The 14,848-nt window shown below is 38.3% G+C and overlaps 2 protein-coding genes across 4 annotated transcripts in view; both read left to right on the top strand.

Annotated features, from left to right (window-relative positions):
• Window positions 1-14,848, top strand: part of LOC129749115 (probable actin-related protein 2/3 complex subunit 2) — a 154,368-nt gene that overhangs the window by 52,999 nt on the left and 86,521 nt on the right. The gene's annotated exons all lie outside the window — the stretch shown is intronic.
• Window positions 1-14,848, top strand: part of LOC129749113 (tubulin monoglutamylase TTLL4-like) — an 85,678-nt gene that overhangs the window by 46,949 nt on the left and 23,881 nt on the right. The window contains exon 1 of one of the 3 annotated variants that reach the window (XM_055743990.1): window positions 12,375-12,524. The exons of the other annotated variants lie outside the window; for them this stretch is intronic. Within the exon in view, the coding sequence (XP_055599965.1) occupies window positions 12,498-12,524 (27 nt within the window). The 5' untranslated portion in view covers window positions 12,375-12,497. Of the gene's footprint in view, window positions 1-12,374; window positions 12,525-14,848 lie in introns of those variants that run through there. 3 annotated transcript variants of the gene reach the window in all.

Genomic DNA, 14,848 nt, shown 5'->3' on the forward strand with positions numbered 1-14,848 from the left:
TATGTTTTTCGAAAAATCCTGATCTACTGGAACGAGTGATCCAGTGTTCCATGGATGGTCCAGCAATAAATTAGAAAATGCTCAAGGAACTAACTAATGAGGTTCAAGAACTTGCTTATAATCCGGCGTACGATATTCTCACCATTGGGAACTGTGGACTTCACACTGTACATAACTCGTTCAAGGAGGGACTGAGGAAAAGTGAATGGAATTTGCATGAATTTTTGAGAGCGTTGTATAGCCTGTTAAAAAATATTTCACTTAGAAGGGCAGATTATACTGCAGTAACGGGTTCAACTACAATTCCGTTCAAATTTTGTGACGTTCGCTGGGTGGAAAATGAACGCGTTGCAGAACGTGCTACCGTATCTCAAACGGTTTGTCGACGAGGTAAAAAACAAGAGGAGAAAAACATTAAGGAAAACCATCCAAATTTTAAGCAGAGTTTTCCATCGATTTCCCCGTCGAAGTTATTTGACATTGTTGCTAAAGCTGTAGATGATAATTTGCTGGGACTAAAATTGAGTTTTTTTTTGTTACGGCCGCTTTGACTGTTGAGTCTTTTTTACGCGAGTATCAGACAGAAGCTCCGATGGTTCCGTTTCTCAGCGATGATTTAACCGGGCTTGTAAGAGCATCGATGGAGAAAGTTGTAAAGTCTGAACGACTAAACATGAATCAAAACACTGAAACCTGGAATTGAATTCTCAGAAATCAATCTTTTACCTCCTGGAAGCGTGGAAATTGGATTCTCTCCTAAATCGGCAATTAGGAAAGCAAAAGAGTGTGGTCATGTTTCCGCCAAAGATATCCTTGTATTCAGGAATAGCAGAAATATTTTTGAATAAAATGGCTATACGATCTCCCTTGTCTTATCCCATCACTCGGTATTTATCGTGCGTCAATCCCGATGTGATTGCACACTATCCAGATATTGCGAAAAAAAACCTTTAGACCTGTGTGTAGAAGTACTTGTCGACAAACATCAATTAAGTGCTTAACATTTTCGAATCGAGTGACATAGTTTTAGAAATTTAAAAAATGATTTGTAGGTTAATTGGTAAACTAATTGAAAGAAAATGCGGGAAATTAAAAATTGATTTTGAGTGGCTACCCTGCATTTAAGAGATGACCATAGTACAACTTCGGGGGTTTGATATCGTTTCCACGTTTCTGAAAAATCATGATGAATACTTTCCGAGGCTGGCTCTCCGAATACATCCAGCAATTTTCCTGTGTATGCGCAAAAATCATTTACATGGAATTGTAGAATGTGGAATTTGGAAGAGTTTGGCAGTTTAAGATTCTTCCACACTGTAGAAAACTCATCAATGGGTAATGTTTCCTCGGAATCTAAGTTTTCCTTAAGCATGCCTTGTAAATCTCCTGGAACACCTTCACTGCCTGTGATATCGGTATTTTTACAGTTTTAAGTGTTTTTTTTTTATCTATTTTACTAACCTTTAAATGCTTAGCACATCTGAGGAATCCATTAGATTATGGCAAGCTATCCCTGTGAAACCAAACGTTTGTTGGAGATGCCTCACTCCTGCCTTTGCAGTCCACAATTCTGCTAGCTCTGGATTCGTTGCTGCAACTGCCTTAAACAAGGCAATCGTGATTCCGAGGTGTAAGTGCAAAGACGGTGGGGGAGCGGCAGTTAATATTAGCTGATCGTCAGATCTTTTGAAGAGTGGCTCGTGAACACAGCATGAAAATCTCTTAGCAGATTTACAGTTGGCTTCTTTCCATTGCTGTGCGTTTTTCTTGATTGTCCCCACAGTCCTCAAGTTTCCGTTACGTGTCATCAAATATTGCTTACTGACATCGCAATATGGGCACGGATGTGCTGACGAATGAGCCATTATGCCCGTTGTAATATTTATGACTTTTTAATCTCCTGCAACATATCCATCGATGTCTTGCAACTGTAGCGCGTTCCAAATTGGAGCAATATTCTCATATTTTTCTTTCCAGTTATTTTCCGTTCAAAATTGCCTGCAGCGTATTGTTTGCAGACAACTCGACAAGTATTGCAAAGAACAGTAAGCAGCTGCGCTTGTGTATGTAAACCGTCAATAGAACACAGTTTCTCGTTTCCAATTCCCATTCCATTCTCTTCTCATTCCCATCAAAGACAAAAGGATGAAAAAAACGCAGTGCGTTTTTTTTTGGTAATCGGACGAGTTTAACAATAAACCTTCGTTTGCTAACTGACTCAGTCGGTACAAACCAGTGTGGTTAAGTTATCGGACTCGCAAGTCGAAACAAGAACGTTGGGTTGATTCTCACTTCTTTTCTCGGCATAAACTATCCAATAGGATGAAAATCCTTTAAAATGTTTATTTGTTTCGCTTGAATGTAGTGGTCATGCATAATTTTACCTGAAAGCTTGAGTCTTCATGCCAGTAGTGCTTCTTCAAGTATATCATCTCTGGTTTAATGCAGGTTTCAGCGCATTTTTGGCATTAAGATAGTGCTGAACGGTGTAGAAATTATGCAACCTCTTCTTTGGGTGTACCTGTGGTTCAGTAATAACAACAGGTTTTTCGATAAACAAAATAAAAAAAATACCAAACAATTCAACGAACTCCAATAAATAACAGAACTCAGCGATTATCGTTTACTGTGTAAAATGTATAATCCATACGAAAAAAATGAAAAATATAAATTTAAAATCAGAATATTATTTGGGACCACTAAAGAATGGACTATGCATTGACTTGCATAATAAAGTTTTTTTTCGCAGGTTGATAGTCAACAAAACATCGCAAATATCGCCAAAACTCTCTATATACGAATATATTTTCAAAGGATCATATTAGCCTGATAATTCACCTGCAGCTTTTTTGATGGGCCCTTGATTGTTTTGCGTTTTCAATTAAATTCACTTAAATGAAAACAGAGTTTCCTGCAAAGATATTTGAAATGTTCTTGAGTGCTTCCTCCAATAAGTATCATGAGAAATTAACTTCTCAAAATCGTTTACTATTCTAAGTTGTCTCTCTTTGTTGATATCCCGAAAAAAAGAAAATAAGAAATTCCATTTTTTCTAGTTTCATTATTATCTTAACTCTGAGCAGAAAAACATGGATTTTCAATACACAACAATATCTAAAAACCGTCATGGGCTTTTCCGTGTAAAGTGTTGTTTAAATTTTTTTTTATCAGAGACAAACGTAAGATTCTCCATCCAATCCGATCAATCTATGATTTTTTATATGTGTGGGTGTCGAATGCCCGCAATGAGGGACAAATCGCGCTGTTCCTTTTGGCAGCAGCCTTCGACAACTGTCCAACTTTGCGCCAATAAAGAAAAAAATGCCTAACGCCCTGGTCCCGGCAAGGATTTATCCACGATGCCAGCCATAGGACAACAGTTTGCCCGTTGTGACTTCAGGCCCAGATCTAGATCAAGGATGACAGTATTCTCCACTATTATTGCTTCACGGAAGTTTACAGCTTTGGGGGCGCGAATTCTCGGGACGAGCTGTTGGATCTGATTTCGAAATCGGCCTCCTCTTCCTGGTGTCTCGCTTCGCCTGCCCGGTTTTATTTATGCTGATAGTTGGTATTGTCGAGAAAATGTTTCTCACGAATCACGAAACCGAACAACCTACAACGCCTGGGTTCCGCTGCAGCGACTGAGCTCCATTCATCGTTGTCTTCTCGTGACACGCGGTCATGGAACAGGTGCTATGCAAGCTCTACTTTCATGTCGACAACCTCTTCCGCGAAAAGAAACCCCAGGGCGATGATTCAAAAGGGCCCATTCAATTTCCGAAAATAATGTGAAACACCTAAAAAGAGATACCCAATTTTTTCCTCACAGTAGCTCAGTTTAAGCTAACTAATTCGGCCATACGACGTTTCTGAAAAGCGCTACCGGAAGCAGACACGAAGGGTGCTTCTTGTATCCTTTATTTTTTTCGTGGGGTGTTAAGAAGCACGTTTGGGGTAATAAAACCGTTGTCACGTGAGGGTTTTGTCAGGAACGTGCGAACGTTTAAATACGCTGATGTAGCCTGAACGGAGTGGATTGGGTTCAACGATCAATGGAAGATAAGAGCTTGAATGATACAAAATGGTCTTTTTTTGTGAATGAAAAGCATTTTTTGTTACTGTTTAATATAAACTGAGGGGAGTGAATGCATATCTGCACTTACACTCTGTTTCTTGTTTCACAAACAAATACTTAAAATATTCAAAAGAAATGTAACTCATGGCAACCATCAACATACGGCTTTGAAGTCGTTTGAAATCTTTGAAAACTAAAAACAACGTTTGAAATCCAGAACAAAACGTTTGCATGATCCTGCCATAATAAAATTTTAGAACAGGAGCAATAGCCCTCGTCACTCAGTGGAACTCGCTAGCGGGAATGTCTGTCTGGTTCGTTAGCCTAATTTTAGTTTGTGCTACTACCCAACAGCAACGAACGAAGCATAAAAAAACCCAACCCATCTTTGGAGAGAACATTTGTAGGTCAGATTCTTATCGGTGTGAAAATGTGCTTGCATGTCTGTCTAACTTATCAGTTCGAATGTTGGATATGTGCAGCACCATGTGAAGAGTGTTTGCGAAAAAACGGCAACACTTTTTTTTGAATAACTTTGAAATGCATGGATGAAAATTAATTCAATTTTCAGTGAAGTTAGTAAAGTAATGTTAACATGTGCAAATTGTTGTGAAATTCTGCCAAGTGGATTATGCGATAGCGTTCACTGAAGAAGCTCATTGACCAAAAAATTCGGACAGGATCGTTTTAAATCCAGGAAAGTCCTACTGGGAGACCCCAAAACAGCTGAAAATCAACTATTCGACCAAAGATCTTATGTTTTATTGTTCAAAAACTTTAGGTCAAACAGTGAACTAAAATTGGAATGAAAGTGCAGATAATTGATTTTTTGAAGGTGAAGAATGTGAAAGGTTTAATCAAGCAAAAAAAAATCTACCTTCCATTGCACTTCCATTGGTCCCACAAGACTGATTACCTATTTGGGTCTGATCTGGCATTGTGCCATTACACGAAAATTGTGTTAAAAGTCAACCATGTTGTTTTGTACCAAAGGAGGACAATCTGGTATATTTGCCATAACTTCTATCTAATTCAAAATTTTGAGTAATTTTAAGGTTAAGGTCTGTGAAACAGAAAACGTTATCATACATATATAGCCTTGATTCGGAAAAGGACTGATTGAGTGTATGTTTTATAGATGGCGCACATTAGTAGCTGGCTTCACTGAGAATTTCATCAATTTTCATTCATGCATATAAAAGATATTTACACAAACTAAGTGTTGCATATTTTTTTTTTCGAATAACCTTCTTTTTCATATATCTTATTAAAGCTCATCAATTGTACTTCTAGAAACTCCGTTTGGAGACGAAAATAGAAAGAACAATACAACAACTTTTTATTTAATTTTAGTTTAATTAAATGAATTTTGTGTGCTGTTTTGGACATAGAGCATTGACCCCTAAAGCAACATAACATGTTCAGTAAGGCATCATGTTTTCAGTTAAATTTCGAAGGATATGTTCTCCGTAGCCAATATGTATTACCACCCTTCATGAACGTAACACGTCAATCATTTAACTGGGAGTACCTAGCACAATACAATATACAATCGGTTTACGCCAGAAAACAGCAATAAATTTTCAAATCAATGACCTTCCCATTAACAAGGATGCATGCTAGTTGATGTAGCGGGAATTTAGAATGGCTGCTACTTTGTTGTTGTTTTGTGAATCATCTTCTATGTTATCTGTCCTTCTGATTTTATTTAAAAATATTCCTTTTTTCACCCTTTTTTTATTTTGTTTATTGATTTTTTTTATCATTTGTGAAATAACATTTGCTTTTAAACGTTATACACATTCAGGTAGATTATGAGCTTCATTGGTACCTTAGGATAACGCCTTTTCAACCGCACTAAACTTTGATGTTTGAGTTCAATTCGTTTGATGTTCGAACACTAGAAATCACTGAAATCTTTTTGTTCATTTAGCTGGAAAGTCTTAAAGTGAATACTAAAACCTTTTTAAACGTTTTAAATTATGTCTAATTTATTTTATAAAAATCTGAAAATCAGTCAATAAATGGGGCAAAATAAGCAGCCCCTGGGGCACTTCTAAGGCATTTTTGACTAATTCTGCCTCCCGGATTCCTTTTGTATGTTGGTAATCACTAAAATTGAAAACAAAAACCATTCTTTTATTTTCTTCCATTCTAGAAAAGATGGAACTAATGATTTATTGGACCTTTGGAGTAAAAGCTGATTTGTGTTTCATTTACTCACTCAACTGATAATAACAAACATGATGTTTGTTTACAAGTATTATTTAGTCCAAAATTCTATAGGAAACGCATTTCTCGGGCCATTTCGTATTTTTATATTTCGACCAAAGAATATTTTGGAAACTTGACATATGTTGGCTTTATTTTTCAAGAATACCTCAGTGAAAAAAGTTAAAATTTTCGCTGTATCTCAAGCCTCAATAATTCGTGAAACGTCACTTTTCGACAGATGATTGTAGGATAGTTGATCTGAGTCTTGAACAAAGTGTGAAATTTTTTCTTCACATGAGTAAAAAAATGTTATGTAAGCGTCACATAGGTATATTCGTGTGTGAGCACCCGAATTTCTATAGAATTTCTAAAAATTACTGTATATGGACGATTGGAAGACGACACTAACTACATGAAAAACTTGCCATGTGAAAATAAAGTCTTACGCCAGAGAATCCAAAAATTAGCCTCCGATAGAATTGGCCGATCAAAACAACCGTGACCGTGAGAGAGATTTTCATCCCCAAGCACTTTTAAACTTAGTTCATTTAAAAATGGGACAGTTACAAATGCGTGTATCTAAAAAATCATACTTTGGTTGAAATAGTCTCTTTGAAGGAAATAAAGGTTATTTTACGATAATTCAAGAAAATAATTGAAAAAATATTTATCGTTATTTATAAGAAATATTTCTACTTCATTCTTGGTATCTTTCAGCGACACTTTTTTCAGTCAGAACATTGATCAGTTTTTTCCACTTACACTTCGTAAAATCTGTATTTTGGGCACCAGCAAAATAAAGTGTCCCATTTCTTAATAACTAAGCTATAAAATTTTTCAATTGCAATTTTGCTCTCGATAAGCTGTGCATTCCGATTTAAATTTTTCTTTTTTCACGTTAAGGGTAAGTTCTTGCTCACGGAGAAAAGAAAATGTCTCACTATTTTGACTGAAACCAGGGTTGCCAATGTTCCTGATTTTTCAGGATTGGCCTGATATTTTGAGGCCCATCCTGATAACCAGATAAGCTTCCGTTTTTCCTGATTTTTTTTTTAAGCAAGCCTGATTATGCCTGATTTAGTAATTAGTAAACTAGCAATAGATTGTCAATATGATACTTTTGCTAGTTTGGAGACTTGTACTTTCTTCAGGCGCACCCAAATAACAAACATTTTTTCGAAACTCTTATGAATTTATGAAAAGCTCTCTGATAGCCTTGATAAAAAAAAAAACACCATTTGGGGATCTACGGTGTTAATTTAACTCTTTTCACCTAATTCGCTGTATCTCGTTTGTTGTTCAACTATACAAATCGTACATAATTATAGATTTAGAAACCTTAAAACGTAACTCAGACAATATTCAGCTACAACTACTCGTTTTTATGTCATTCAAGGTGGAAGAAAAACATCTTCAAAACATGCTTCGGAAAAAAGGCTCTAGATAACTTATTATTTGCTAAAAAAAGTCACTTTTCGATCACAATTAGCAAGTTGAAGTAATTTTGCACAGTTTGGTATCATTAGTTTTTTAAAATACAAAACACAGTTTTTTGACAAATTTTCAAAGATGGGTGTTTTTTTAAAACTTTTTTTCAATCTGCATTTTCTCTTATTATTCTTACGTTTAAATTTACTTCGCACATACTTAAATGTAAACGCAGTATTTTCACAATAAAATTATATTCACAAGAAAGGTTATTTCATACCAATTCTAGTTGAGTACGGGTGAATTGTCGAGTTCATTCGAATCGCGCAGGGGGCTTCGACAAGGTGATGGTCTATCCTGCATGATGTTCAACGTGGCGCTAGAAGGTGTTATTCGACGAGCGGTGGGCGAAATGCGGGGCACGATTTTCAACAGATCCAGTCAACTTATCTGCTTTGCCGATGACATTGATATAGTCGGCAGATCATCTGCGGCGGTGGAGGAGATCTACCGCAAACTGAAACGCGAAGCAGGAAGGATTGGGTTGATGATTAATACGTCCAAGACGAAGTACATGCTGGCCTGCGGATCCGAGACCGACCGAACCCGCTTGTCCAGTAATAACAAGGTCACGATCGACGGCGACGAGCTGGAGATAGTCGAAGACTTTGTCTATCTCGGCTCACTGGTGACCGCAGACAATGACACCAGCCGTGAGATCCGGAGGCGAATTATCAGCGGAAGTCGTGCCTACTATGGACTCCACAAGCAACTGCGGTCGAGAAGACTTTGCCCTCGCACGAAGTGTAACCTGTATATGACGCTTATTAGACCGGTTGTTCTCTACGGGCACGAGACATGGATATTGCTCGAGGAGGACCTGCGTACACTCGGGGTATTCGAGCGACGAGTGTTAAGAACCATCTTTGGCGGCGTACAGGAGAACGGAGTGTGGAGGCGAAGGATGAACCACGAGCTCGCGCGACTCTACGGCGAACCCAGTATCCAGAAGGTGGTGAAAGCTGGCCGGATACGCTGGGCGGGACATGTTGCGAGAATGCCGGACGACTGTCCTGCAAAACAGGTGTTCGCTACGAATCCGGTAGGAACAAGACGAGCGGGGGCGCAACGAGCGAGGTGGTTAGACCAAGTGGAGCGTGATCTGGCGAACGTGGGGTGCCCGAGAAATTGGAGAACGGTTGCCATGGACCGAGTGAATTTTAGGAATTATGTTCGTCAAGTTATGTCGTGAGACGGAATACTATGTAAATAAAAATAAATAATCTAGTTGAGTACATAATTGTAATTGCGCTGCGATTTTTCACAAAAATATGATAGCCGGATTCAATTGTGTTTATCGAATATACAAGTTGCCTATGCATTACTCTATGTGAGACTTAAAAAAATAATGTGTGATCTAAATTTTGATTTTACACTAAGAGCACTAAAAACTAATGATTCATAACAAATGAGAAATTTAAGGACAACTAATTTTGTTTATTTTCCAATCCTCTACAAACACAATACCCATCCAATATCGTTTTCATTCCAATCGTATATAAAGCTCGAAATTTGTGGAGAATTTTTACAGGAAAACCTACTTTTCATTCGTTTGCTAGTAAAAACTGTTTGAGTGGTAGTAAAGTTTTTGAACAAAATATGACTACAAAATTTATTCTAATTCTAACATTTTTTTGTCTTAAGATTTTTGATGCAACAAAAATTGAATTTTCTGGAATTTTTCAAAGTTGACTACTTTGTGCGATTTTTTTTACAAATCGAAATTTCAGCTGTTTTTGAGGTCGACCGTCAGGTTGTACCCGGATTTTCAGTGCTTTTACTTTGTTTGGACCAATAAACGGTATATTCATTGGAAAGGTAATTTAATCTACATTCTAATAGATACAACAATTTACGCTGTGAGATTTCACAAAAATATGCAAATTATAAACGTAAAATCATTCCTGAATTTCTAGAACCACAAGCAGAACGCGTCCAGCAGAACGTGTTTGTTTGCTCTCCGAGTCCAAAAGTGGGAGGTGATTTAGGCAGAGAGCAGAGCAAAATGCACGAAATAATGATGCGTGTCGTGCGTTTTTGATTGGAAATATTCTATTGATTGTAGTTTGCGTTTGCTAAATAGTCACGACACGCATCATTATTTCTCTCTCTCTCTCTCTCTCTCTCTCTCTCTCTCTCTCTCTGCTTAAATGAAATCACCTACCACCGTGGGACTCGGAGGGCAAACAAACACGTTCTGCTGGACGCGTTCTACTTGTGGTTCTAGAAATTCAGGAATGATTTAACGTTTATAATTTTCATATTTTTGTGAAATCTCACAGCGTAAATTGTTGCACCTCATTAGAATGTAAATTAAATTCCATGTTCAACGGATATGGTTTTAATTACTTGAAACAATTCATTTTTTGTTTATCAAAAATCTAAATCGACAAAATGTTAGAATTAGAATAAATTTTGTAGTCATATTTTTTTTTAACTTTACCACATATTTTACTGACGTTACAAGGTTTCTAGTGATATAAGTTTCGTTGTAATCGGTTAGATATGAAAAGAGTTATAACGATTTTAGTAGGGACATCTAAAGATTATGAAATTTTTATATAGGTGGATAGAAGGTTAGAAGCATATCATCACATATCAATTCCCTACTAAAAAGGACATCACTTTTCACCGCTAGGCCGATAAATTAAATCTACAAATTGTGGTAAATTGTGGCCAATTGTGCGAAAAAATGAGTAAAGTTGAGTTGAAATGAGAGAAACCAGTACTCATAGAGAGAAAATGTGTGAGTTGTTGCAAATTGTGAAGCAGTTTTGGAATTTTGATCATTACCATTCCAAATTCAAAGAATTCTCTCTTTATTGCAATCTCTCGATTTCGGGCGGGTTATCTTGATCGTCATTGGAAACGGATGAGAAATCATCGCGTTCTCACATGTGTTAAACAAGTGATAAACTAGTTCTCTTATCCGTTCTGCTCGATTTGCTTCCCTGCTCACCACACGGGGCTCAGACATTCGACCGAAAGATGTTAGGCCGAAAGATGTTCGGCCAAATAGGACTACAGGTCCGGTGCCGATTGACCGACGTATAGGGCGGAGATAAAAAATCTCCACAGCTGGCGATCCGGAGCCAGCGTCTCCACTTGCTACCAGCCAAGGTTCTCGTAAACTGTGCGGATTTCAGCGGCTAAACTACGCCGCCACGAGCTTCTGGGCCTACCTCTTCTTCGATGCTTATCTGGATTCCAGTCAAGCGCCTCTCTGCAAATCTCGTGTTCTCTCTTCGCAGCAAGTTTTGCACCCGTACAACAATACGAATTTGACGGACATACGGTTATTCGGCCGAATGAATGTGCAATGGTTGATGGGATGGTAAGCCGAATGGTCGTTGGGCCAAATAGACGCAATGTTGAATGGAAATCAGGCCGGATGGACGTTGCCTAACGGATGCTTATGGCCATCCAATCGGCCCAGCATCCATGCAGATTAGTGTCGATCATAAATCCTAACAATCGTTCGGCGGAACAACTATTCTGTCTAACATTCATTCGGTATGCTAGCATTCTATCATCCACATAGCCTAACAACTGTGGCCTAACAGTCATTCGACTTAACAACCATTCGGCCTTACGTCCATTTAGCCTTTTGTCCATTCGGCCTTCCATCCTTTCTCCAGTCTTCGGTTGAATGACCGTCGACCGTATGACCCATTCGGCCTAGTGGTCTATCCAACCTGATAACCCATTCACCATTCACCGTCCATCAGCTGGACCTTCATCCGGATGACCTTCTGCTTTATTTTGGCGGAATGTTCTTCTCACCACACGTATGAGTCCAGATTAGAGTTTAATCACGCATTTAGATCGCATTGCTTTCGAATCGGGGTACTACGTGGTTCAAGACCTCCCATACATATGGGAATTAATCCCTAAAAACTGTTCAGCGTTCTTAGCTAGTAGATTTTTGGATATCCACCTTCTCTTTGTTTAGGTTCATGCACTCCTCTAACTGATCGTTCCTAGTTACTTTTTGGAATTCTTTGAGTTTTTAATGCTTTTAATTGTCCAATTCCTCATTTGCAACACTGTGTATTAGAACAATCTTCCTGTTATTAGAATAGTCCTCTTATGTATTGTTCTATTGATTTCTATTTCTATTGATTACAATACTTTGATAGGTTAAACCTGAAATCTCAGGCGATGCATAATTAGCCTACTCAACCCAATTACATTTATGATTTGCCTGTTTCAACGTGTGTATCGAGTATATATGAACATAACAAACATTCTACATAAACACACTACTCTCTATCATGCCTGACACAGCTTATTGACTAACTTTCTTGCAGAAGCCAGCCACTGCACTGTCTCACTGAACACAAAAGCAATAGCGAGTAAAAGACGAAAATCGTTCATCCTTACGCTCATTTAGCGGCTCAGGAGCTTATATGAGTTGTCCCTTTTTGTGTGAGCTAACCAGTACCACCAACATTCTAGTTATTGGAACCATCCCATCATCAGTACTAGCCTAGCCTTGACGGGCACGAAAAGTGGTTTATTGGATTTAAAGAGTTTTTGCTTTTGCATAATAACTACAGCCAACGTCGTCGTGGCTTATTTGTTCTGGTGCGTCGAATTCCTCCCCGTGTTTCTGAATAGAAGTGTGTCAATAATCTTTTTAACGGGTGCCTAGTTGTCGTTTTCAATAAGTACAGCAAAGCCAAAGTGGAGGAAACGGTGTCGTCAGACTCTGGTCATGCGACCTTCTCGTAATTCGGATACGGTAAATTTCGCTACCGAATCCTGTAGGAAAATCACATAAATAGTTCCAATTACATTGACCAGCACAAATCACCTGTGATGTGACCAATTAGCGCTCTTTCGCCATTCGGAACTATAGCGTGCTGCAGGAGGACCAAAATTAGTCACCCTTTTTTCGTTCTATATTAATGGGGCCATATTTTCGAATTGCCCTGCTTACGTTTTCTATTGGGATTTCTATGTGAACGATACCATAGCCAGATGTGTCACCCGAGAAGGTGGGTGGTTTGAGTGGGTGGCGAATTTTCATCCGAACGATTCTGGAACATTCTCAATTAATCAAACGGTGGAAAACTGCAAACGTTCCTTTTCATTAATTTTCAACCAAATATGTAGTGTCTAAAACTAAACAAAATAATACAATGAATACATCTGCTGAAGACAAAAATGCACCTGCTGCTTAAAACGTCGCCATAAAGCTTTTTTCGCATTTATGTCCATTCCCAAATTTAAGACGAGCCGTTGTGGTGGTATTAGTACCGAGAACCCGAATCGTTTTGATTCCTGAATCAGTACAGTAAACATCCCTCGTTTTATTGGTGAACGTGTTTGAAAGCATCACGAAACCAAAAAAAAAACAGCGTAGCAACACCACAAAAGCAAACCACTGAAGGATCGTTCTGGCTTGGACCATTTCGACGAGGTTGGGCGGGCCAGCTTCTCGCAGGAGTGGGAAAGCCAGGAAGGATCTCATCTGAGAGGCTGTCCCACGTGTATTCTTTTAGATTGTGTTTGTGTTATTTACAAATTTGTTATCAGTTGAGAGAAATTCGCGCGAAAGACCATCGAATGTCTAGGGTTTCTGAAACCAAATTTCTGAAATAAAAAAAAAAACAATCATATGTATTTGCACGACTTTTACTAATAAACACTTACAAAAGAAAATATTTTTCCTTCTCAATGCAAAAAATTTAGAATTTTTCAGTAGCTTGTGATATAGCTAAGTTGGCAAGTTAGTTGCCTCCTGAGACGATGTTCTCGAGCCCAAGAATAAATATCGAACACAATTGTACCGGATAAGTTTTTCAATAACTGTCCGCCAACTGCAATGGTGGTAAAACGACTATTGAAACAAAAAAAATTAAGTTGGGAGAAGTTTAGCTCTAAGGCTTGAAAGGTGAGACATGAGACCTGAGGCATGATACGTAAGACATGCGACATGAGAAATGGAATATGAGACGTGAGACGTGAAAAGCAAGGCACTAGACCGGTTTTTCGACCACGTAAAATCAAGAAGTGGTACGCGGGACGTGGGCGAAAGACATAAAAAGTGAAAAATGAGACGTGAGATGTGAGAAGTAAGACGTAAGAGTGAGAAATGAGAAATGAGGCATGGGAAGTGAGAAGTAAGCGGTGAAAAGTGGTACGGGACAAGCTAGATGTGAGAAGTCAGAAATGAGAAGAAAGACGTGAGACGTGAGGAGTGAAAGGTAAGAAGTAATTATTCACACCAGAGAACAAAGAAGTGTAACAAGAGACGTAAAAAGTGACACGTGAAAGGGAGAAATGAAACGTAAAATTATTTAAATTTTAAATTTCACGTCTCTCGTTACATTTCTTTGTTCTTAGGTCTTAATAATTACTTCTTACTTCTCACTCCTCGCGTCTTACATTTTTTTCTCACTTCTGACTCTCGACTTCTTACTTCTCACATCTAGCTTGTCACGTACCACTTCTCACCTCTAACTTCTCAATTCCCATGTCTCATTTCTCACTTCGCACGTCTTACTCCTCATGTCTTACGTCTTACTTCTCACACCTCATGTCTATGAAAATAAAGAAATGGTACGTGGGATGTGAAGCGAAAGAAATAAAAAATGAAAAATGAGACGTGAGATGTGAGAAGTAGGACGTAAGAGTGAGAAGTGAGAAATGAGACATGGGAAGTGAGAAGTAAGCGGTGAAAAGTGGTACGGGACAAGATAGATGTGAGAAGTCTGAAGTGAGAAGAAAAACGTGAGACGTGAGAAGAGAAAAGTAAGAAGTAATTTGAAGACCAGAGAACAAAGAAGAGTATCAAGAGACATGAAAAGTGACACGTGGAATGGAGAAATGAAAAATTGTTTTACGTTTCATTTCTCTCTTTTACGTGCCACTACTCACGTCTCACTTTTTTTCTCACTTCTGATTCTTAACTGACTTCTCACATCTAGCTTTTCACGTACCACTTCTCACTTTCCATGTCTCATTTCTCACTTCGTACATCTCATTTCTCATGTCTAACGTGTTACTTCTCACATCTTACGTCTCATTTCTCACTTTTCACGTCTTTTGCATCACGTCCCA

This window comes from Uranotaenia lowii, chromosome 2 (assembly GCF_029784155.1).
Source record: "Uranotaenia lowii strain MFRU-FL chromosome 2, ASM2978415v1, whole genome shotgun sequence".
Classification (NCBI taxonomy): Eukaryota; Metazoa; Arthropoda; class Insecta; order Diptera; family Culicidae; genus Uranotaenia; species Uranotaenia lowii.